Source organism: Myripristis murdjan, chromosome 23 (genome assembly GCF_902150065.1).
Source record: "Myripristis murdjan chromosome 23, fMyrMur1.1, whole genome shotgun sequence".
Classification (NCBI taxonomy): domain Eukaryota; kingdom Metazoa; phylum Chordata; class Actinopteri; order Holocentriformes; family Holocentridae; genus Myripristis; species Myripristis murdjan.
The window spans coordinates 25,906,349-25,932,121 of NC_044002.1; the positions used below are offsets into that span (position 1 = coordinate 25,906,349).

General features: G+C 42.4%; 2 protein-coding genes across 5 annotated transcripts in view; one reads left to right on the forward strand and one right to left on the reverse strand.

Moving 5' to 3' along the window:
- fbxo18 (F-box DNA helicase 1) overlaps positions 1-17,098 on the forward strand; it is a 40,939-nt gene extending 23,841 nt beyond the window's left edge. The window contains exons 18-21 of the mRNA XM_030045992.1: positions 3,470-3,595; positions 6,915-7,021; positions 15,532-15,666; positions 16,223-17,098. Coding sequence (XP_029901852.1) covers positions 3,470-3,595; positions 6,915-7,021; positions 15,532-15,666; positions 16,223-16,384 — 530 coding nt within the window. The 3' untranslated portion in view covers positions 16,385-17,098. The remainder of the gene's footprint in view (positions 1-3,469; positions 3,596-6,914; positions 7,022-15,531; positions 15,667-16,222) is intronic.
- il15ra (interleukin 15 receptor subunit alpha) overlaps positions 5,190-25,773 on the reverse strand; it is a 43,177-nt gene continuing 22,593 nt past the window's right edge. Inside the window, exons 7-10 of one of the 4 annotated variants that reach the window (XR_003927865.1) lie at positions 20,111-20,180; positions 18,744-19,147; positions 9,513-9,518; positions 5,190-5,199 (exon numbers count right to left, since the gene is read on the reverse strand). Coding sequence is in view for 3 of the 4 variants with exons in the window: in XM_030045995.1 (XP_029901855.1) it covers positions 19,036-19,147; positions 20,111-20,180; positions 20,283-20,471 (371 nt within the window). In the remaining variant the exon portion in view is untranslated. Of the gene's footprint in view, positions 5,200-9,512; positions 9,519-18,626; positions 19,148-20,110; positions 20,181-20,282; positions 20,472-25,773 lie in introns of those variants that run through there. The other 3 variants (XM_030045995.1, XM_030045996.1, XM_030045994.1) reach the window with 3 other exon arrangements.

Below are 25,773 nucleotides of genomic sequence, written 5' to 3' on the forward strand. Positions count from 1 at the left end.
ACATTGACCTACATCTATGCACATTTTATACACCTATGCACATGGTTTTTTGCACATTGCTTTTTGCACACTGTTGTACCTAGATCTCTAGTGTGCTGTACTTAGATCTTATTCTTTATTTTTTATTTATTTGATCTGTAATCTGTGGATACTGCTGAAAAACTGCGAATTTCCTTCGGGATGGATAAAGTATCTATCTATCTATCTATCTATCTATCTATCTAACACAGTGTTAGAAATGTAATACCTTAACCGCTCACCATTATGCCCTCTTCTATAGATCCATTTTAGTGGGGGCATAGGGGGTCTTCAAGTAGAGGTCAAAGGTCAACAGTAGAAGCCAAATAGAAGTGGTGAACATCATCTGAAAGCTGGGAATCTGAAAATTAATCTGAGATGCAGCTCAGCTCTGTGTGTCAAATTATTCTAGTCATAAATCTAGAATAAACATTGTGTTCTGGTTTGGTGCTTATTCATTCATTTAGTTAAGAACGTAGAAAGGGCTAGAGCATCATGATTGCAGCAATTTTTGGAATGATACCATTTGTTACCCTGATTTGGTGCAAAATTTAGCCATTTTTAACTGCTGAAGAATTAATAAAAACAATCAAAAATCCCTCCAAAACACCACATTGGGACACCAAGACCTTGAGGAACACCACAGAAATACTTGATTTGGTGTCAAAAACCTTTGACATTTTCAGATTCTCTGTAGGAATTGTATTTTCCTGTGATTGGATGTTGAGCGTTGTGTTGTGTAAACGTGTCAGAAACTGGCCCTTCCTGTCCGTCCAGCTGGAGAAGCAGAGCAGGAATCAAATGTGGCTCATTGAATCCACAAGAGTCTCAGCTTTCCAGTCAAAGCCAACTGATGCAGCTCCAAGACTGTTTAGGCCCCAGTCTGCACACACACACCATTTTACAACAGGCCACAAGAACACATGTGGACTGCAGGCTTTGGGGCCCAAACTGCATGGGATTAGCAGAAGGTGGACGTGTCTGCAAAGGGGAGAGAACCCATTTTCATTCACACAGCTGGAGGTCAGAGGTCAAGGGAGCCCGCTGGAAATGGACATGCGAAACATTTAGCCGAACTTTACCCAGACGTTTAGTGTCATTGCGCCCGATAAGCTAGCACGACGTGTTTGGTGCCAGCAGTGATGAGGTCGTCTAGTTTCATGTGATCCGAGGTTTTTCACTGTGGCTTTGACACTCCGCCTGCTGCTCCTTCTCAAAGTTTGTTTTCCAGGTTTGTGTTTGAGCTCCTGTGACGTCCCGGCGGCATGAGGGACATTAAAGTCTCCTCATTTTATTGTGTTTCCTCCTTTGCATTGTTTCATCTGACATTTAATTTCCCCCGTCATGTTATTGTGTCCACTGATATTTTACGACGTTTCCTGTCATTTTACTGTTTCCTCTGTCATTTTCATGCGGCTGAGGTTCATGGGGGAGATCATTCTTGTTTTGACCTTCATCTGTTGTTGTTTGGTCCACCTTGCCTCTCAGGTGGAGGTGGCCTAAATATGTTCCGATATTATCGCTTTGAAAACATCATGCACTCGACTTGTTTTAGTCGGAGATGATAGCAGGTCCGAATCACAATACTGATTTCAGTTTCACATTTTCTCTGGCTGTAGCGGTGACAAATGAATGGCGAGGAGACAGTGGCATAAATCTGCATGTTAATGAGGTAAAACAGATTGCCTTTACTACCTTATGTATGGAAAATGTGAAATTTTGTGATAATTTGATAGTTTTCCACTGTGTTCAGTAGTTACTAATCAATGGAAAAACACCAAACACTGGCTAGTACCTTTTTTTTCTTTTTTTTTAATCTCGTGAAATGCATCTTTTGGTCAGAATAAGGAAGCAGTGTAAAAAGGCATCTTGTTGACCTTTGCTCGCTCACGGATCAATTTGACATTTGACCAACAAAATGACTAATCAGTGATGCAACTCAGTCACAGCTCCTGGACATCGCTCGACTGTCTGTGATCAAGTTAACAGGAAGTGATGAATCGTCTCCTGCGTGTTAAACCTTGTGTTTGACGTTTGTTTGGGACAGCTGACTGAAACAGCGGCCTCATCAGCTGAGCTCCACCTGTTTGAGTCATGATGTCGTGTGTTCTGCGTTTTTATTTTTAATACACACTGGAAGAACCTCATTCCCCTTTCAGTGCAACAGTCCGGCTCAAATATGAGTTACACTTTTAAAGTTTACACCATCACTGTATCATCAGGCTGCAACAAGAATTATCACAACATATTTTTCCTCACCAGAAATATTAATACTGTCCAACAAGATATCGTTCAATTTAAAACACAGATCGAGGTGTGGTTGCACGCCCGGTCACTCTCTGTCCACTGTGTTGTTTGGTGGCCAAAAGAGATTTGCATATTGCTAAGTATTAGCATCACGCAGAAGCAAAAGGTAGTTTTTAAATGTGTGTTATGACCCCGTCTAGGGGAAACCAGGGGCACAACATGAATGTGCCACTTCCTCTGCTCCCAAGCCGAATAACCCTTAATTAATACAAGGCTGTCAAGTATAATTGTGTTTATTTACAAAAATGTGAACTCTATTTACAGTGCAAGACTATGAACTGAAGCTTCGGGGTGGACTCCGGTCAAACTAACAAACAAAACGACCCTAACTAATTTTCAAGAGATAACCTAATAAAATAACGAGAAAATAACATACAGAAATACTAACCTCCCTAACTTACCAAAACACAGGAGAAAAAGACATTCACAAAGAAAAGAGCAGCCCACCCCTACTGTTACTTAATCACAATTTTCTTTACAAAGTATAGCTCTACTTTCCCTGTCTCTCACACACAATACAGGGCAAAATGAGGGAGTTTCGAGTTGGGAGCGGAAGAAGAATGCCGACTTCCTCCTCCTCCAGTCTCCCTATATAGCGCTCTCTCCCGCTGGCCAATCAGGCACAGAAATTACTGCAAACACATATTAGCAAATACGACCAGAGGTTGTAACAATGTGCCATAATAGTTATTTATGTACATGTTTATAAAAATAATTTCATTTAACATTTTGGTAACATTTTTGTCCTTATTGCCCAGCCCTAATCAGGCATTTACTGTACTTTTCAACAGCAAAATATGTAAAACAGCAATATTTCCATGCATAGAAACTAAATTTCACAATAAAAGCCCTTCGTTCAAGAGAAGCATATGTGGGCTTTACGTTTCCTTTCAAAAGGGATGTCGTCCTGCATGCTGAAACCAGCAGGCGTGTAAAGCTCTCAGGAAACAGTGACGCTGGGCTTCGAATAAACTTGAACTTAAAATTAGAAAAGAGGAAGTCTCTGGATGTTTTCCTGCTTTTTAGCATCACAGGGGAGTTTCTCTGCGGCGTCAGCAGAGCGTCACGATGGTGATGATGATGATGATGATGTTGTCTTTCTGTCTGTGCTGTGGATCTGACCTCGTCTCCCGCTCTGCTGCAGACTTCATCCTGGGGACGGTGCACAAAGCCAAAGGCCTGGAGTTCCACACGGTGATGATCACCGACGACTTCGTCAAGATCCCCTGCGCCCGGCACGACCTGCACCGCGTCTCCGGCTTCCGCTGGGGTGAGCGCCACACAGACAGATCCACCATCCACAGTGTCAAGCATGTTTTTTTTTTCCCTGAGAAAAAACGTGAAAATTCTTACATTATAAAATCACAAATTTGCAAGAAAAATCTCAAATTCTCAAAACTCAAATGAAAGTCATAAATTTATGAAAAAAAAAAAACTTGTATAGTATAAATAGTTTTTCTTTTACTTTTTTGGGGTAAAGGAACCGTGCGTTTATTTCTCATAAAGTTACGACTTTATAATCTCAGAATTTTCTAGCTTTTTCTCACGGACAGATCCACCATCCACAGTGAAGCATGTTTTTTTTTTTTTTTTTTTTTTTCTTTCCTGCATGCTGCTGGCAGAAACCAGCAGATCCAGTGTAAAAATCCACTGGTAAGGTCTTACCCACCATCACCATGACCATTTCAGTGGATTTTGGCTACATAACTGCTTCAGCAGGACGTTATTGGAAGCTGCTCGTGCAGATCTGGATGTCATTGAAGATGAACACGATGCTCGTTCCTGTTTCTGATGTCACTCCTCAAAAAACAACCAGTCATTTAGGCCTTGTTCACACCAGCAGGTCAAATCCATTTTTAGTCGTATCCAGATTGTATCCAGATTGATTTTAGGACATTCAAACAGCAAATAAAACACATGGAACACTTTTTTTTTTTTTTTTTTCCAAATGAAATCCAAACCGCATCTGCAGGAGGTTTAAAATGCGATGCTAATCAGATTTCTACAGATGCATCTCAGTCCGGATTCTCTGGACGCTCAAAAAGGATTTCAGAGTGTCGTCAAATAAAAGTCTGACCTGAGAAACAAACCTGATCCACCTGCAGACTGAACGAGGCCTCAGGCTCTTACTTTGCACCAGCCGGCCCACACTTTACCACCAAGGAGGGCGGGGCCACCAACACTACCAGCCAATCAGCAGCCAGCGCCTCATTAGTTAGGAATGAATTTCTCCAAAATGGCTCGTTAGATTCAAGTTGACAGGACGACAGGGGTGGGGAATTTTCAAAATTTAAAAATGTAAATGCATGAGAAAAAAAACTTGGATATTCTCTGACATTAAAGTGGTAAATTTGCAAGAAAAAACTCAGAAAAATACATGAGAAAAAACTTGAGATTATAAAATCACAAATTTGCAAGAAAAAACTCAGATTAAAGTCTTAAATTTATGAGGAAAAAAACTCGCTTAGTGTAAATAGTTTAAAGAAACCGAAATCCAAGAAAACCTTTTTTTCTGAGTTTATTTCTCATAAATTAACGACTTTATTATCTCATAATTTTCTAGCTTTTTCTCTTAAATTTGTGAGTTTTTTCTTGTAAATTCACAACGTTAATCTCAGAGAATATCTGAGTTTTTCTCTCTCCTTCCCCAGCTCCATGATTTCTTTCTCCCCCCTGCTACGGCCCTAATATGCCGTCCTACATCTATTAGTGTCTGACAGGGAAAATAGAAAACTTCAATAAAACTTTGTCTTTCAGGTCTCGATGCTGACTTTTTCCTGAGGAGTACATTTTTTCCTAAATGACAAAAATTTAAGAACACAGTGAAAAATGTTCAAGTAACACAGAGTTTATTAACAAACAGCTTAATACACACTAAGGGACACATCACACATCATGAGAGAGGATGTTTAAAGATTTGTGAAGGTTTTATCGGTTTAAATTTTACAGCCACTAGAGCAGGATGATGTTTGACAGGAATTCGGGGTCATGTGAACTCATTTAATTCAGTGATCACAGCTGTTCTGGATTCAGCCGCCATGTGAGCGCTTTAACAAAAGATTATGGTAGATTGTGATCTTGTAAATTAATTTTTTCAGTTTGCACGTCTGGTTTTAGGGGCGAGCAGGTGAAACAGTCGCCCTCTCTCTAACTAAATGACAGATATTTAGTCAGTTGTGCAGCTCAGGCGTCCGGCCGGCCTCTCGGGTGCAGATGAAACCTGAATCTGCAGCAGACGCTCGGCCGGCGTGCGTCAGGCGCTGCTGCGGTAACACGAGCCCGGCTGTGTGAATTTTATCTCGGTGATAACAGCTGCCGCAGCACAAAGCTCCCAGGCTGCCAGCCGCGAGCAGGGCAAAGACCACAGCGGTGTGTGCGTGTGTGTGTGTGTGTGTGTGTGTGTGTGTGTGTGTGTGTGTGTTTGAGGTTTGGCAGAGGCCTGTGCAGGTTGGCTGAGGCCCAGCTCGCCTCTGGTCACACACTCGAGCCAGACGACAGCAAAACGTTGCACAACAGAGATTATTTAGCAATCAGCAGCCACTCCAAACGCAAACTCGCTGCAGGGATAATCACTGCAGTCAGCTCAGGTCGTGTGAAAGTTCTCTCTCTCTCTCTGTGTGTGTGTGTGTGTGTGTGTGTGTGTGTGTGTGTGTGTCTTTATCCTCTCCAGCTGTTGTCTTTGGCCTGAAGCCGAGCAGTAAACTCCGTTGTGTTTTATTCCCCTGTTTGGTTTGGTTCTCTGTGTCTCTGTGAGCAGGCCGACGTCTTTAAGTCGGCTTGAAGAATCACAAGGGGCAAGTTGTGTTTTTTTTTTGTTTTTTTTTCAGATTCAGATTCCTTTATTGTCATTCAGACATTACATCAGAGATGCACTGTAGAACGAAATAACGATGCATTTGTTCACGATAAAAAAATTAAACACCATAAAATAAAAGAATAAAAAGAACAAGAATAAAAGAATAAAAAAAAAAAAACAGGTCAGAGAGAAGCAGTATAAATAACTTTATATTTATTTCTATTTTTTATATGTTTATTTAGCCTGGCATACGGTTTATTATCCTAAATCATGCTTTGTGTGTGTGTGTGTGTGTGTATATATATGTGTGTGTGTGTGCTCCAAGCAGTATCAGTGAAAGAGGTGTATTCATTTTAAGGATGGCTTTTATCTGTTTTTGCAAATGAACTCTTCATATATTAATATATAAATATGTATGTGCAAAAACATGTTAACTAATGTTTTCTTATAGCTAACAACATGTAAGCTAATGTTTTGTTAGCTAACAAAGTGTTAGCTAATGTTTTCCTTGTAGTTCCTAGTTTCCCTCGTAGGGTCACGGTGCTGTGTGGACCCTGGCAGCTAAGCGCCTCGCCTCAGGCGGCTCTGCTCCGAGCCTCCAGAGTTCAGGTTTTCACGGCGGTGTTAGCTCAGGAAACATTAGCCAACATGTTGTTGTACATCAGCTGGCAGACGCGCGCTAACGCGGCGTTAACGAGCAGAGGACGCTGATCGCGTCGCGCTACGGTCTGATTCTGTGATGCGTTCAAGTGCCGGTGGGAAACTGAAGCGTCTCTCTGTCTCTGTGTGTCAGATGAAGTGCCTGAGGACGAGTGGAACCTGCTGTACGTGGCGGTGACCCGGGCCAAAACCTCCCTCGCCATGACCAGGAACATCAGCTACTTCCTCACTCTGGCCGGGGTAGGACATCTCCCAGCATGCACCTCACTCCTCCTCCTCAGTGTTATCCCAAATCTCTGAATAGAAATGGTAATTTTTGCAGAGAACATTAGAGACGGTGGTGTTTTCTCTGCCTGATGTGCAGCCCACATCTGCTCTTTAACCTCTGATCTTAATCTGGTGCCAGTTTCCTCTCAGCGATAAGTGACGTTTTCTTCTCGCCTCTCATGCGTCAGATTTCCCAGTAAAGATTCGACACCGCAAACGCCTCAGATATCTGATCGTCCTCGTACCTGCCTCAGAGGAATCGCTTCACTGTCGACTCGTAATTCTCTCTCTTCGACAACACACTTTAATCTCTGGCCCACGTCTGCAGCATTTAACTTTTCTAAATGTGATAATTCACCTTTTTTTAAATTTTGGCTTTATTTCCCTTTATTGTTACTGAGTTACTGGATTGCTAACCGTTAGCCTACCTAACATTAAAAATAAAAACAACCTCATTCATCCACTCAAACTGTTAAATAAGCACAGTTTGAGTTTAAATGTGCAGCAGAATTTTACAAATGTTGTAAATAAAATGTGAAAGAGGCGGCAGGCGGAGGAAAAGAAGCAGCTAGCCACAGCGTGACTCGCCAGCTAGCTTTTAGCATTCAGGAGAAACTTTTTTTTTTTTTTTTTTTTTTTTTTTCAACAAAGAAAACAAATATAACAAAGACATAAATAAAAAATTAAAGCGGTCTACTTTCTTCTCTGTGGCGGCTGCTGCTCCTCTAGGCGGAGTGATACACCACGTGCAGAGGTTACCGGATCTTTGTTTATGTTTCTAACAGGAAAAATGCAAATTTCACTAAACGTATCGTCAGCTTGCGCTCAGTAGTTGTACATGCATTTTAGTTTGGGATGTAAAGTGACGTTAAACCTTCTCTGAGGGGACTAAAGCGCTTATTGTTATGAATGTGAGCCGGTGGCTAACCGTTAGCATATCCAGTAAGTAGTAACTCTTGAAGAGAAATAATATCACAGTTTTCAGAAGGGCTGAACTGCCCCTGAACGTTTAAGTCATCATTTCCTTTAATCTGTTTTGTTTTCGCTGTAGCTTTCTTGCTGTTGATTCTTGATCTTGATTTTATTCGGCTGTCTCATGATGTGAGAAGGGCGACGCGTGACTTACCGTCGAAGCGCTTTTGGACGTTTATGTGAAAACTTCTCTAAAATCTGAATAATCCTCGGTTTGTGTCAAAGTTTTATTTGCATGATCGGGACAGTCTGCATTCAGTGCCTTATGATTCTTATTAAAAAGAAGACAATAATGCTCAGCTTGTCTTGTTGTCACGGTAACAGAGGTGTTCATTCACTTCTATGTTTGGCATTGAGCTCATAGTTAGTGCTGCACTTTACTGACAGCTGTTTCCACTATTCTGTCCTCACTCATGTATATAAATAGGGAGGACAAAAAATTAGAAACCCCTCTCAGTATAATGCAGTCCACAACCTCAGTAATAAACACAGAATTAAAGTGACACATTCTGCACAATGTCAACACAAACTGAACATTATAAACTTTGTTAAAAGGTAGAATTTATGGCCGAGCTGCTGAGCTGAGCTGCATCAGACCGCTGAGAGAGTGGACACTGAGTATTTTTTTTGGTTTTTTTGTTTTGTTTTTTGGCCTTTTCGTTTATCTTTTAGCCCTGCAGCTTTAGTCTTTGCTGCCGCAGTGCGCTCATTTCCTCCATGATATTGATCTTGCTTCTTGTCAGTCTAATCTCACGATAATCTCTTCTCTCTCTGGCTGCGTTCTCATGTCTGTCGTTTCCTCCTCTGACGGTCAATCCGGATGCTGCGGTTCTGAAAGTCCCTCATCTCACTTCACACATGCAACTCCACTGAACGCCTCTTTTTTTTTTTTTTTTTTTTTTTGTAACACATCTGTTTTCATCTGTTCTCACGTCAGCGCTGCACAGGAGTTTCACTTCCTGCAGTCGTGCCGGTAGCGCAACCTCGTCACCTGGCTGAGGTCAGACAGCGCCACGCCGCTTTGGCTGTTTGTTTCCTTTTGTGCAGGTTCCTGGAATACCGTGGCGTTTTGAGAATGAAAGTCAGGCGATGTTAGAGGATTAACAAACGGTGTTTTGTTTGGCTGTTGTGTAAAACCTGACTGGAACAGCAGCATCAACAAACCGGGCTGGAAGAACAGCTTCACACCACTTTCACAGCAGGCATGCGGGTTCTTATTTTTGTTGCTGTAACACTCAGGACTTCCTGCTGAAAGAAAGTGGGTGACCCAGTTTTCTGTCGCTGCAGCCCTGCTGGTGTCCTTAACCTCCAGGTCGTCTCGATCCTCTAACCTGCAGATGTCAGAGAAACGACTCGCTCGTCTCGTCAAGACGTTTTGCAGAGAGACAGGGAAAAAAAACACATGTATAATAACAAAAGTAAAAGTTTTCTATGATAAACTGATAAATTAATGATTCATGATAAATTATGATAAATTAATTCGACCTGGCACTACAAACTGCCTGTCAGCTGCGGCGCTCTGTTAGTTTATCAAACCTGCTGTTAAAAAAGCAAAAGGTCGACATGAAACGTAGGATTTTTCCAGAAAGTTGCACACAGCAGTTCTTTTATTTTCTTCTAGGAGATAAATGGCAAACCTGTCTGCTTTATATTTGTCTCTTCCGCTTGATTTAATTCTATATTCTGTGTTATTTTCTTGAGCCAGCATGCAGTTTCTCATTGATGGGTGAATTTCCCAGTCTGGGATCAATAAAGTATACCTATCTATCCATCTATCTACAAATTGATTCATTTGAAATAAGAAATCAGAAAGAAGCCTAAAATATCCATGTGTCAACTTCAGCAATTCAGCACCACACACACACACACACACACACACACACACACACACACACACGGCCGGCCTGTCTGATTGCCGTCTTTCTTGATTGGCTGCCGTGATGTGGAGCCGCGTTCCAGTAAATGCTGATTCTGGTTCTGGTTCATCTTTTTTCCCTGAACCCCCCTGTGGGACGCAGCAGAGGGTCAGGCCGGGTTCAGACAAATATTTACAGATTCGGTCGGGGTTCGGTCACGTTGGCATCATTTCAGTGAAAAATGATGTCAAACTGCTGTTTGTTCTGGGCAGATTCCTGTAGGGCGCTGGAGTTTACATGATGACACCGAAGGCAACACACGGGCTTCTTCAGGCGATGAATGTGACCTCGCGATGCACAAGCGCAACAAAAGAGTGACTGTCGGGTTCAGTTACTGTGCTCCCGTCTCGGGTCGGACAAAAATGTGGCTCCGATCCAAACTGGAGCCCTGAACGCACCAGCTGCATTCAGTTAAACAGGACTGTCGCTGGATTGTGTCTGAATGCAGCTGCTGGCCCGACTCTCTCATTACAACCAGACTCTGAACAGAAGCCAGAGTCCAGGCCAAAAGATGGTGACTTCCCGGTAATTGATCATATTACAGGCAGACAATAATGTTTGAAACCCGTTTACCCCGTCATAACCCAAAATAAAAGAACATTCACTCCATTGTTTATGTTTTTGTCAACGTTTGACATCAGAGCATTAGATTTAAGACAGGCATTTAAAAGTTTTCACATGAATTCCCTGGGTTGTCCGTCCTGCTGTGAACCTGTTTTATCCTTTATCCAAGAAATGACTTTGAGGGAAGCGAGGAGAGGAAAGAAGGAAAGGGAGTGAGGAAAGGAGGGTGAAGTGAACACAATCAGGAGTTGTGGTATTCTCCGATGTTGTCGTCTTTACAGGTGAACATCGTAGTCCTAAAGCCAGTCGCAAAGCTCCACAGCGTCTTGCTTTATTCAAAATGCAAGTTATAACACGGTGCTATAATATATATAACAAGAATTAGGCTGCACAACACACCAAATGGAGTTTAATATGCATTTTATCAGGGTATTACAGCTACACTGAGGCGTGGCTCCAGTTGTGAGCGTTTTGTTGCCGTTCAGGGCCGAGCTTCTAGAGTTCTCATATTTTGCCCGAACCCGACCCGACCCGACATTTTCGGGTCGGGTCGGGCCTAAAATTTACGTGAATTGGGCGGGTCGGGTTGGGCTTCGGGTTCTGTGGGGGATTTTTTTTTTTTTTTAATAAAAAAATAGAATTATGTGTTGTGTTATTGATTATGATGTTTCATTTTTATGTGACTGGTGGAGAGTGAGAGACTGGATTGGATTTGGAGGCTAAACTTTCAGTGACAGACAGACAACCAGCTGTGCGAGCGCAGCGCAAACAAGTGAGAGAGAGTTGCAGCAGTATCCCGCTGTGCTGGCAGACTCGGCAGCAGGGACGGTTTCTGCTATGGGCAGTGCAACTGGGGGCGCACGGGGAAAAAAAAATCACCAGTTTTCTAGACTACCGTATTGACCCGCACATGCCACGGCACCATCAGTCGGCATCAGGCGGGCCTGCCGCAGCACCGTCCGGCACCGCGCCCACCGGTCAGGTCTGCCGGATCTGACAGGTGACCTGCCTGATGCAGCGGCCGGCCACGCTCACACAGCTGGTTGTCTGTTTGCAACTGAAAGTTTAGCCTCCAAGCAAGGCCGTCTGTCATTTTTTTTTTTTTTTTTTTTTTTTTTTTCTCTGGCTTTATCGGGCTGTCGGGCCTAAAGTTCGGCTAGTTGGGTCGGGTAGGGCCTCGGGCTGGCCCAGTCGGGCCCGGTTCGGGTCGGGTCTTAATTTTCAGGCCCGATGAGAACTCTACGAGCTTCATGATTCACGTTGAGATTCTCGGGCTAAAAGTGTTTTTAATCATGATGTAAATGACACTGGGTGATGCTTTTTTATTTTTAGATAGTGGTAAGATGCACTTAAAACGTTCATCTTACTAGTTCTTATGTTAACGGTGCTTGTTACACTTATAAATAGCAGTTTTTTATTACTGAGCTCTAAACCTGTATGGGCCTGGCATTATGGTGATGAAAAGCAAAAACCAAAATATCTTTGAGGTAAAAAAAAAAATAATACAGGGTTTCCCCCAGAAAAAAAAAATATGTATGTTTTTTTCTTCCACATAAAATTCGGAGGCTGCAGCCTTTTTTAAGTTTTGTGCGACCAATACACACTTTATTTACATTGCTATATATTGCAAGACTGTATTATTGGCACAGTGTGCTGCCTGGCTGAGAGCACTTCATCTTTCTTTTTTTTTTGGAAAAAGAGCTCTAAGGCTCTATTGTTCAACTCAGCCAGAGGTGGCCCATTGATGCTGCCAGATGGTCCCCCTGCAGCCTGTTCCTCAGGTCTGTCTTCACCTCCACATAAATACAATTTAAAGTGAGTGGAACTTGGTAAATTGAGAAAAACCAAACCATCTCTGACTTACAGTTTACTATTAACCAAATGGCTAAAAACGGCCCTGCCTCGAGGTGGGGACTCGGAGCGGCCCGAAAACTCCCGGGTGGGGCTTGGGGTTTACTTGGTGCTGACTGGATTTACTCTCGGTGCGATGTGCTGTCAACAGAAAGCAAACAGCCGGGCGCTAGGCGTCCCCTAGCAACACGGCCAAGACTACCAAGCTAACGCTAACGTACTAGCTAACGTTAGCTAACAGTAACAACACACTTTTTAGTCGGCATTTGTAGGGGCGCTAACGTTAGTTTTAGCAGACGTTAGCTAACGCTAACAACAGGCTTTTTTAACAACAGGCATTTTGATGCCCCGGTCATGGTCGCTCAGCCGCCCGGTAACTTTACAGGAACCTTCCTCCTCCTCGGCCTCTCAGTGGAGACACGGCAGGTGAGAGGGCCGAGCCAGAGGACGTTCCTGTAGCAGCTCCTGCCCCCCAGATACTACCAGGAACACTGCAGAAGCCCCAGCCACAAGCCATCCACAACCCAAAAAAGCTCCAGCCCCGTCATGTCATATTTGGCTTTGACTTAACTGAACATTTGCTCTCACTTTAAGGAAAAAAATTCGGGATATATATCGTATATCTATATTCAGCCAAAATATGTCGGGATATGACTTTTGGTCCATATCGCCCAGCCCTACTGTCGGTCGCAATGCAATGTTAACATTAATAACATTAGGGTCGTTTTCACAGGCTTGAACAAAAAATGGATTAAACTTAATCTTGCGTAGGTACCTTGCTCTCGCCCTTTTCTCTCCCTCTGCTTGTTACCGCCTCCACTCTTGAGCGCGCAGCAGTAGCACAGAGCAGGCGGGTGATAACTCCGGTGCGTTTTCAAAATAAAATTAATTGCGGCGTAGTGTAACATGTCGTGATATTTAATTTATCATTTAAAACTCTGATCATAGTAAGTATATGTGCGCAAATATATGCTATGTGTGTATGTAGGGTCGTTTTCACAGGTCATTCATACAATATACTTTAAATTGTGTTAACACCCGGGAAAAAAAAAAAAATCATCATTCCCAAGCCGTGGCGGCTTTTATTTAGCCGTGGCGGTGCGCCACGATCAATTACATGTAGCGGAAACCCTGTAATAATAAAATGCATTGCAGACCAACAGTTTGATCTTGCCCAAACACAAATCCATGTGTCCGCTGATGAGATTTAGATGTGGCTTTCTAAATCATAACAACAACAATAACAAAAATTAGTGTTTGTTTCCTTAATGTCCATCCCAAGGTGGAAACTTCTCAGGAGGTCTGACAGGAAGCATTTTTGGTTTTCATTGTGAAACAAAGGAATTTTTCCATCCTTTCAAATCTGCTTTTCTTTTACTTCTTCAACTGTCGCTCTCATAAACCTCAGAATCTGTTCTGTTTTTTTTTTTGTTTTGTTTTGTTTTCATGCTCATAAACGACAGAGTCCTTGTTCCCTGAGCGAGGCTGCAGGTGGCGTCTGCTTTGGGTTTGGTCCCAGACTGAGGCGGAGTCGGGTATTGGGGCCGGGGGGGATTTTATACAACCTCAAACAGGAAGTTAACATTGCTTCACTTCCTCTTGTGAAGACAGGATGATGTCATTTGGATTAGTTAGTAGTTTTTGGCAGGCGATTTGTCAGTGGAGAGCTAGAAACACTCAGCAGTTCTTAAGCACTTCATTGCCAGTGTTTGACTTTCTTATGAGTGGATTAGTTTTGCAGCCGTGTGATTTTAGTATTGCAGACGAATCATTTTACACATTGGCAGCTAGAGCTACTGGTTTAAAGTTACTATCAAATCTCCTCATTCACAAGGAATTTAGCCTCATTCTCATTAATTTGTCTTGTTATTCTTCAAGCAAGGAAAAATAAATCTGCCAGTTGGATGGGATAATCCCACTTGTCTCCAATACTGATCACCTTGATCCCAGAATTTTCTTGAATCAGCTTTTATTTGGTGTAAAAAAAAAAAAAAAAAAAAAAAAAAAAAAAAGGCAGGGCTGTCCCCTTAGCCCTTTAGTGTTTTCACTGGTTATCAAACCTGACTTTTTTTCTTCAAATAAAATTAAACTAACAATCCACCAATGGGATGAGATAATCCTACTTGTTTCCAATACTGATCACTTTGTTTTCAGAATTTTTTGTTTGGTTTGGTTTGTTTTTTGTGGAACCAGGCAGGGCTGCTCTCTAAGCCCTGCAGTGTTTCCAGTGGATATCGAACCTTAACATTACTCATTCTTCTTCAGACAAGATTTTTTTTTTTTTTTTTTTTTTTTTTCAGACAAGATTAAAAGAAATCTGCCAATGGGATGAGATAATCCCACTTGTTTCCAGGTCAGTTTGTCTTGTTTCAGTCTAAATGTGTTGAAACGAGGCAGAATTTTTTTTTATAGTGCAGTGTGTATAATTAGACTGTGAGGGCAGTTTTCCCAGCCCTGATCCCAGCTGGAGCTCAGACCTCCAGACAAACTTGGCTGCAGTTCCCTGAGTTTGCTTCGATGGTTTTCTGTCTCAGAGCGAAGCAGCTGAATCTGAACCCCCAGCGAGGCCCCAGAGGAAGCCTGGAGGACCTGATGTGGCGAAAGAGAGAAAAACAAGACTGTTCATCATCTGTACAGTCTCACATTTGTCCTGGAAAATGTAAATGTTCTCATGATGTGGCTTTGTTTAGATGGCTGTGCTGTCGGGAGGTTTTGTCTGCGTGGTCGCGTTGCAGGAGGCAGATTCTCGTTGGATTCTTTGAGTTCTTTGGCATGAATTCCAGGAGGCAGATTTCTCAGTGGATTCTTTGAATTCTGCCGTTGACTGTAACTCCAGTTTGGCTGTGAGAAGTTCATCAGGGACTCACTGGTCTGGTTGTGTCGTTGTTGTTGTTGTTCCCACTGGCCTGCATGGCCGGCGTGTGTGATGTTTGCATCGAGGAGGTGTGTGATGGACGGGTTACAGGGCCAGACCGCGGGGCCATCGGCACCACAGCGGAAATGCAGATGGCTTTTGTTTTGGCGGTTTGAGGCAGCGGCACCACAGAAGAAGTCTGGCAGAGATGCAACATGGAGGAGCCCGTGTCAAATAAAGGGGAAATGAGTTGTTGTAGCTGCTTAAGAGGACGGCGAGCAGACAGGTGTCTCTGTTAAACGCTGTGAACTTCCTGTCGTGTGCAGGAGTACTTCCTGACGTCGGCGACGACCGGCTCCCTGCTGAAGGAGGGGCTGCCCCCCCGCTGCTCCACCGCCGGCTGTCCCAACTCCATCAGCGCCGACTCCGCCTTCACCATGTGCAAACGGCCCATGAGATACGTAAGAGCTCACACTCACACACACACACACACAATAAAATCTTCAAAAAGGTCAGACAGGTTGCACAGAATCTAACATGTATTCCACATTATTTTCTAGCACTGGTGTTTTTTTTTTGTTTGTTTGTTTGTTTGTTTTAAGAATCAGAAATAGTTTACTGATCCCTGAGGGGAAACTGTTCTAGCTGCTCAAATTCTCAAGAGAAGAATTAAATTGTAAGAAAGAATTTTCTTGTCTGTTTAATTATTTTACCCTTTTTTAGACTGGTTTTCAATTGAATTTTATTTATTTGATTATTTTACCATTTTAGTCTTGCCTTTAACTGAATTGTATTTATTTTATTTACTTTTATTTATTTATTTATTTATTTATTTATTTTCATTGATATTTACTGAATTTTAATCTTTAATATGGATTATCTTCTCTCTAGTGTTTCCTCACTTCGAAGTGGCGAGTGTAGGATAGCGTTTCCTCAGTGTTTTTAATTCCTTAGTGTTTTTAAATTTGTGTCTCGTTGTGTCTCGAGCTCTGAGCTGTGTCTCTCTTTGCGCTGCAGACGGACGGCGTGCGTTCCGCCGGCCCGCTGTGCGAGCGCTGCGTGTGGAAACGCGTCGGCCCGACCGCCTTCCTCATGACGGACCACCTCCAGAGACGGTCGGAGCCGCCGGAGCCTCTGGGCCTGCCCGTCCACCACGACCTGCTGATGCTGCTGTTCTGAGCGCCCTCCTCAGGTGAGCTTTGCTCCTCCGGGCGGAGGGATACAGGAAGAGCAGAAGTTACCGGACCTCCTTCTGCTGAGGCACGGAGGAGTTCAACCTGCTGACCAGGACTCACTGGAAGCAGAACTGTCGGTGTGTTTTTAATTTTTTTTATTTGAATTTTTTTAAAGACACTTTTGATTTGGTGGACAGAGGCGGCGCTGCAGACTGCTGTCACACCGACACACCTGTTGTTTTATCTTTGTTTTTTGTTTTTTTCTATGAGAGAACAACAAGCTGTATTTTCAAACTCCTGTCCAGGTGCCCTTGAGCAAGGCAGCTCATCGACCAAACAGCAGAGGACTGTGTTCGTACCGCAGCCGCTGTGTGAACTGTGTGAAAAGAAAGAAAGAAAGGAAATATCCCCTCTGTACAGCGGTGCAAACTCAAATAAAAGAGAAAGCAAACGAGCTGCAGATCTGTCTGATTTGAAACTCAACAGGAGGTGGCGTGGTCATGGGGGCGGGGCTTAGCGCAGGGAGCGAGCAGTCAATCAAAAGTGTAAACCAATGGGAGGTCAGTTAGGGAGAGAGAGGCAGGTTTGTCATTGGTTGTAGTGAACCAGGTTCGCTGTGATGTCACCGTTAAAGATGTGGAACTACGCAGTGTCAGATTTCTTTTCTAGGTTGGCAGGTTGATCCTCTGAGCCCCATGAAATCCTGTTTATCTGAACTTAAAAAATAAAAAAAAACACCTATGAAAATATATTTTATTTTTGTTACTGGAAAGTGCAAAATCTTTTTTTTTTTTAATGTTCCCAATTTTTGCATTTATGAAAAGTTTTGAAAATATAGTTTCAAAATTTCTACAGTTTTGCATATTTTTCAAAAAATGTTCTAGTTTTCTATATTTTTGCATATTTTAAAATGCTTTTAAAAATATGTTTGAACAGATTATGTTTGAACATTTTTACTTCATATTTTTAAAATATTTTTTGGCCTTAGGATTCATATTTTTTTAATTTTAGTTTTGACCTTTTCTTACTTTTCCACTTTAAGGAAACCCTTTTTAAACTTTTATTTACTTTTTTGTAACATTTAGACGTGAATGAACAAACTCTCCAGTTTGCAGTGAGAAATGTTCGTCTCAGGCCAAAGTATTAAAAACATTTTGTGAAGAATTAAACATTTTGTGAAGAATTAAACTTTGCGGTTCAGCGGGTCACCACACAAACCCTGACACGTTCCTGCCGACCCTGAACCCTGAACACCCCGAACACATGGAGCAGCTTCACCGGCCCGGCCGCTGGTGGGTGGTGTCGCCGTGAAAGCCTTCCCCCTCAGAGCAGCTGGACCAGACGTTTCTACAAACTGCAGGTTGGAATGAAACCTTTCAGGTCGCAACTTCCTCTGGGCTTTTTTTTTTTTTTTCTTGTTAAATTCCCACGCCAACACACACACACCTGCTCTGTGGTTTCTGTCTCAGTTTGGCAACTCGTGAAAGTATAAAATGCAAATTACCAACAGCATTGATGTATTGATTTTTTTTTTTTTTTTTTTTTTGCCATTTTCTTGTTTTTCTGGGAGAGGGTATTTTTTTTGGTAATATTCCTGTAATTTAATTTTTAATCTTGTAATCACTACGTTTTTGCTCATTTTATGATAATTTTCTGCCTCTATTTTGGGACTTTTTTCTGATACTTCAAAATTCACTACCTTTTTGCTGATTTTCTTGTCTTTTTGTATTTATTTGTAATTTTCATGACAACTGTATGGTAATTTTCTTTTGTTATAATTACGAATGTAAAGGTCTTATAATTACTTTTTGCTTTTTTCTGTTAATTTCTTGCATTTTTTTTTCTTTTTCCTGGCATTTTCTGGTCTTTTTGTATTTATTTATTTATTACCTTTTTTTTTGGTAATGTTTGTGACACTTTTCTGGTCATTTTATTTCATTTTAATATATAATTTTTTGAAAGAAATCAAGTGGAGTTGCAGTTGATGTTTATTATCAGTTAATCTGTGGATTATTTTCTGTTTGGTCCATAAAACTAAATGTGTCTACAGTTTAGTTTTGTCTGCAGCTCAAAGACGTTCAGTTTCCTGTCAGAGAAAATATTCTCATGTTGACGCTGAACAACCTGCAGTGACTTTATCTGCATTTCATTTTCATTTCCTTCTTTTAAGAGATTTCCTCTGCAGCCGGCGGCTCGGCCTCCGGGAGCGGCTCCAGACACTGAGACAAACCCGAGCGGAACAAAACTCCAGAAAAAAAAAACATTTTTTTAATAAAAATAATTCAGAAAAACAAAGCTCTGACATTTTCATCTGATTCCAACATTTTAAAAAACAGTTCAACATTCAGCGGTCAGTTAATAACACAGGTAACGACAGGAGGACAGGTAATTATTTATCCATATTTAACAACAGTCATTATTAAAAACTGCATTTCTCTATCAGGACGCTGCACGGTGTCGATGTTAAAAAGCCTAAAAAAATAATAAAAAATGGCAAAAGCACCCCGTCAAAAAACAGGTCATTTTTTTTGGACCCTCAGGCTGAAGATCTCTGGCTCCGCCCCCTGAGATTTAAATCTGCCAATGAGATCGTTTCTGCCACCGAGAAGAAAAAAAGCTCCAATTTGCAGTCGGGACACTCCTTCATCGAACGCGTCACAGCGGCGTGCACACCTCCTGGGGCGCAGCGTCCTCCTCGGTGTTCATGGGTGATTTTTCCTCCGCCGTCTCTGTCTGCTGTGTGCTTTTGTCTGCACGCTGCGACCTGCTGCAGAGAGAGGAGAAGAAGAAGAGCGCCGGTCACAGAGTGCATCATGGGAGATTGTTGCTCGTTAAAAAAAATCTCCAGGTTACCAAATCTGAAGGCTGTCTGTGAGGTAATTAAATGCATCGCCATAACAGGACAGAGGTCTGTGAGGTCATTAAACGCATCACCATAACAGGACAGGGGTCTGCGAGGTCATTAAACGCGTCATCACAACAGGACGGGGGTCTGTAAGGTCATTAAACACATCGTCACAACAGGACGGTGGTCTGTGAGGTCATTAAACGCATCGCCATAACAGGACGGTGATCTGTGAGGTCTTTAAACGCATCACCATAACAGGACAGGGGTCTGTGAGGTCATTAAACGCATTGTCACACCAGGACGGGGGTCTGTGAGGTCATTAAACACATCGTCACAACAGGACGGGGGTCTGTGAGGTCATTAAACACATCAAAACAACAGGATAGGGGTCTGTGAGGTCATTAAACACATCGTCACAACAGGACGGGGGTCTGTGAGGTCATTAAACACATCATCACAACAGGACGGGGGTCTGTGAGGTCATTAAACACATCATCACAACAGGACGGGGGTCTGTGAGGTCATTAAACACATCATCACAACAGGACGGGGGTCTGTGAGGTCATTAAACACATCGTCACAACAGGATAGGGGTCTGTGAGGTCATTAAACGCATCACTGAGGGAGGACACCCTATTCTGTTCTCTAATATTATAAAGTTTTTAACCCTTTAAATGAATTTAGCTAGTTTCTTTCAGAAAATGATCACAGAAAAAATTACAAATTGCGAAGAATTTGTCAATATATAAATATATACAAATAAATAAACATAAAATTCTTTATTTGCATTAGGATCAAATGATTTTTTTCACCTGTTGAGATTAAAAAAAAAAGATTTTAGTGACTTTTTTTATTGTTTTGTTTTGAAGTCGTCCAGTTTACCGTTTCCAGCAGAGGAAGCCGGTCGCCGCCGCAGCGCAGCCGATCAGCAGAACTCCCATGATGCTCAGCCCTGCCGGTGACAAAAACGCACAGTTTAACGCTGTGGAGGAAACGTCCCTGTTTCCTGTTAAATCTTGGCTCTTAAAGTGTGAAAAAGAAGCCGGAGTCTCACCTGGAACGTTGTGCTGCCTCCTCAACGGGCTGTTGTCATGGGAACCTGTGGGGGCGGGACTTAATGTCATGTTCTGCACCTCTGATTGGCCAGTGGGAGCGGTGGAGGACGTGTTGTGACTCCGAGCCGTTGGATTGGACGAGGAAGCGGCGGTGGACGTGGCAGAAGTCTGGATGGGGGACGTGGTCGCTATGGCAACAAGTTCAGTAAAGTTAGAAAAACTCAAAAAATGAATTATCTGTGTTCATCAATATTAACAGATTTTCCATGAAAAAACTTCCCCCAGTGCCTCAAATGTGACTCTAAACTTTGCCCTCATTAAAAAGATGCAGATCTACGAATATGCAAATAGCCCGTTGTTGTTGTTTTGTTGGCCTGGTGGTGGCGCTGTGGTGGGCCAATCAGGTTAAAGTGTCCCTACAAACCATCTCTGTTAATCAATATTAGATATTTATCTCCCTTAGTGCCTTAAAGCGCCTTAAATGTGACTCTAAACTTTGCTGTTGTTAACAATGCGCAGGTCTATGAATATGCAAAAAAGCCCCGCCCACCTCCCTGCCTGCTGGCACTCCGGCTCGTCACCAGAGCTCTGTTCACCCAATACTGAGCCATATCTCATCATCTAACCCAGGTTTTTTCACTGATCAGGGGGAACTCGCTGGGAAAAAAGGTTTGGGCAGGCAGGTCTGGGATCAGTCCGTCTGACAGGACAGTGAGCCACACCAAAAAGGCCGAGCCGCTGGTCTGACACAGCACGACACATTCAAATGTTCACAGTTCATTTGGGAATTTCAGATTGTTTTTTTTTTGTTTGGTTTGTTTTGTTTTATTTTTTTGTTTGTTTGTTTGTTTTAAGCTTCTTTTTCCAGAAACTCGGACACAAAAAGCAAAGAATCAACATCAAACTCACTGGGAGATTTGGAGGAGACATCGTCCGGCCAACATAAACACATAAACCGTTAATCCTGCGTTTTAAACATAGAAACACAATGTTTTTCCTTCAGTCTCATTTCGTGGCGCTACTCACTGTCAGTCACAGACTTCGGTAGAGCTGTTGTCATGACAACTGCTGGAATGCAAGACAAAGCCAAAAAAAAAAAAAAAAAAAAAAAGTTGTTTATGTTATATTAGAGCAGTGTTTCTCAAACGGGGGTAGGCTACTTGGAGGAACTCCAGGGGGTACTTTTTTAAAATTATACAACAGGTAGATCCGACCGAGCAATCTGATTGGTCAATCAGACGTTTAGAATGTGCTCAAATGAGCATGACAGCACGGCCATGCTCAAATAAAAAATACTGAATCAATCACTGAAAATATTACTCCGCCTAACATCTTATTGCCCGAGTCTGTGTGGTTTCCATGACAACACGGAAAGTTTCACCGAAACCCGCATCAAAAGCCGCTGTCAACTTTGTTCGCCTGCATAATGAACCGTTTGGTTGTTAATTTTGATTTATTTGGCGACCTAAGTTTGGGTAAACGGCTGAACAAGGAAGACAAGACAGAAGAGAAAAAGGAGAGATACGAGAGAGTGACGAGTGAAGAGCTGGATCAGCTGGAGAGGTCAGGAAATGAAGCCGGTACGGCCCGGTCAACGTCTTGGGCCGTCAAATGTCTACAAGACTACCTGACAAACACCTGGCAAACAGCTGATTTCTCACCTGTAAGGAAAGAAGAGCTGAACAAGATCCTCCATGAATTTTAATTTCTATAATAAAGTGCCTCAGCGGAGTCAGCACCACGGACAGTACCTGCAGGATTTTCCAGATGTGCGTTCTTGTTATTAATGCCTTAATGTTATCAGTTATTAATTAGCCTTTTAATTGTTATTAATTTGTTTAGTCTTTAGAGTTTCCTAGGCCACTGATTAATTTATCAATTTGTTTGCATCTGTACATTGAAATGAACATTTAAATAATCAACACATCTGTGAAAACTGTCGTCTTTATTTCAGAGGTAAAGTGATAACAGCCTGAAAAGGTGATTCTATAACTCTGTTCAGCCTTAATGTGACTGTTTACTGCCGTTACTTTTGCTGCTTAGCCACATTAATCAGAGCTGACGTTAACTTGGAGTGACACACCCCCAGCTGAAATAAAACATCTGCCGGTGAGTTTATGAAAAGACAGATGTTTGCCGACACTGGAAAGCGGTAGCCTATATTTGAATATAACTGTTCATATAAGTTGGTTGTAGATAAAGATCAGCTGCTGTCACGGCAACTGTTAGATTAAAAATGACTGAGAAGTCAGCAGAAGTATAACTATCAGTCCATGAAAAAAATATTTTTTTTCCAGCGGATGTTCAACTTACAACATGATTGAGCTAGCAGAGCAGTATGAGAGTATAGTGCACAACTGCTGCACACACACACACACACACACACACACACACACACAGATACACTCACCAGGCTCCACTGCTGTGCTCTTTGGGGGCTTGTTGGGATCGGCTGAAACACATAAAATGACAAACTGAGTGGTTCATACATCATCCTCTACTTCACCGTAAAAAAACAAAACACAAACATCTGGATTTAGTCAACAGGAGGTGGAAAATGTGGAGGAGTTGGAGTAAACAGGACAAACATTCAAAATCACTGTAACCCTCGACCGTGAAAACACAGGTGAGTCGAACAAACTGGAGAGGAAACGAGGAGCTACCAGACAGACGCTGTGGGCTTTAAAGTAACGTAACAGATGTGACGTTGTTGTAGGAGATGTGACGTAACAGATGTGACGTTGTAACAGATGTGACATTGTGTAACAAATATAACGTAACATATGTGATGTTGCACGGCAACCTCTCAGATTGGTTCATGTTGCTGAAACAAGGTCTAGTTTGGGGCGCCACACTTTTCGGCGGAGCGTTAAAAACTTATGCCAACTTAGCTGTCAGACGACTGTGAAGAGTTTGTTAAATCTTTGTTTGATGAAGCAAAGGTCAACTGAAGTGTTTTAAATGACATTTCCATTTGTCTGTGGTTCATTCCTTCAACAAGAGTCGGAACACGTGGACGTGTTGGACTAGTTGTCACCTTTTATCCGTCACTTGGTAAAAACTAATTCTTTAGTTCGTAATTTTCGCTAAAGTCCCTGATGTGTAGTGTAATGTACAACATTTAGATTTCAAGCTGCTGCTCAGTGAAGTCCGGCTGCTGTCGTGCACGAGGCCAGTTTGTCAGGCTCACACTGGGTTTTGTGTGTTGCTGCAGGATCCTGATCTATCAGAGCAGCGTACGCTCCAAACCAGCATGTGCATCATACAATCAAGTTCACTGAATGAAATCTGATGAACTCAAGTTGGCTGATTAAATTATTGCTCACTTTGCTGAGGACCCCTGGAAGACCCTCAAGGGCCCCTGGAAAACCCTCAAGGATCCGACTTTGAAACCCCTCCGGTCAGTCATTGTGACATTTGAGATGTAAAGACACAAAAACACATGGGGGCTCTTACGTATGCATGCAAAGCTGACATTCCACTTGGACTCGATGCACTTGGCGAGGGTGGAGGTTCCCGCCTTCCTGGTGTAGCCGTCGACACACTCGTAGTGGTAGCTGTTGTTTTGGCAGCAGTCGTCTGGAGGCGGCTCGGTCAGCTCGATGTGTGGAAGATCTGAGCAGGAACACTGGCATTCACCTGCAAGAAGACACCGTGAGCCGGGATCAGACTGCAGCGCATTTGTTTTGGTCTGGTTGGAGAGGCCGCACACGTCGTGTGTCGTTATCTAGCTCTCAAAATAAAAGAACACTTTTAGACCGGAAACCAACTCCAACAGATTATCACCATAGAAACAACAACAAGACCCGGTTCCCATTTTTTTCTGTGTCATTACATTTACTTGTGGAAGTACTATCAGGTTGTGTCTTCATGGCGCAAGGTTACAATGTGGATGCTACCTGCTGGATCTATGTTCCAATCAAATCGGAAGCAGTTTTTTCCCATACAATTACAATTATTTATGAAACAACTATCAGGTTTCATAATGGTGCAAGGTTACTATGTGGACGTTTCCTGCAGATGCCACCTGCCGGATCTACATTCCAATTTAAAACAGGAAAATAACAACAAAAGACAATGGGATCCAGGACTCGTTTTTCAGATTGTCATGATTCTCTTTTTTCTGACATGAAAACAGCTCAGACTCCGCCTCTCCGTCTGAAAGACAGGGGAACAATAGTGAGTGGGCGGGGCTACGTTTCCTAAACGTAACGTGGTCACAATTTTCTCTTCCCATTTTCACTGGATTTGCATTTCATTTGGTTTTAAAGAAAGAAGAAAAACACGATTTCAGTTTCACCAGCATGTAAACCCGAGAGATTTGATCCAGAATCACTGATCTGACCTTTAAATACATCATTTTAATCATATTAATTATTTTTCTGGTCTCTTGTTTTTATGACTGTGGTTTTCAGGAAATTTGGCTGTTTTCTTACTAATAACTAACTGTGGGTGTTGCGCAAAAGTCTTATAATGAGAGGAAACACCTTTTTTTCTCTCTGTGTGTATAAATATATACACTGCCAGTCAAAAGCTTGGACACACCTTCTCATTCAATGTTTTTTCTTTATTTTTACTACTTTCTACATCGTAGATACATACTGAAGACATCAAATATATGAAGCAAGATATATGGAATTATGTAGCAAAGAAAAAATTGTTAAATAACTCTAAATATCTTTTAGATTTTAGATTCCTCAAAGTAGCCACCCTTTGCTTTGTTGACAGCTCTGCAAACCCTTGGCCTTCTCTCAATGAGCTTCATGATGTCGTCACCTGAAATGGTTTTCACTTCACAGGTGTGCCTTGTCAGGGTTCATTTGTGGAATTTCTTGCCTTCTTAATGGGGTTGGGACCATCAGTTGTGTTGTGCAGAAGTCAGGTTGGTACACAGCTGACAGCCCTATTTGACAACTGTTAGAATTCATATTATGGCAAGAACCAATCAGCTAAGTAAAGAGAAACGACAGTCCATCATTACTTTAAGAGCTGAAGGTCATCCGAGTCACCAGCCTCAGAAATTGCAAGTTAACAGCAGCTCAGATTAGAGCCCAGATAAATGCCACACAGAGTTCTAGTGGCAGACACATCTCTACATCAACTGTGCAGAGGAGACGGCACGAATCTGATTGGTTAATCAGACGTTTAGAATGTGCTCAAATGAGCATGACAGCACGGCCGTGCTCAAATAAACAATACTGAATCAATCACTGAAACTATTAGGCTACTCCGCCTACATCTTATTGCCTGAGTCTGTGTGGTTTCCATGACAACACGGAAAGTTTCACCGAAACCCGCATCAAAAGCCGTTGTCAGCTTTGTTCGCCTGCATAATGGACCGTTTTGTTGTCAATTTTGATTTCTTTGGCAACCTAGGTTTGGATAAATGGCTGAACGAGGAAGACAAGACAGAAGAGAAAAAGGAGAGATACACGAGAGTGACGAGTGAAGAGCTGGATCAGCTGGAGAGGTCAGGAAATGAAGCCGGTA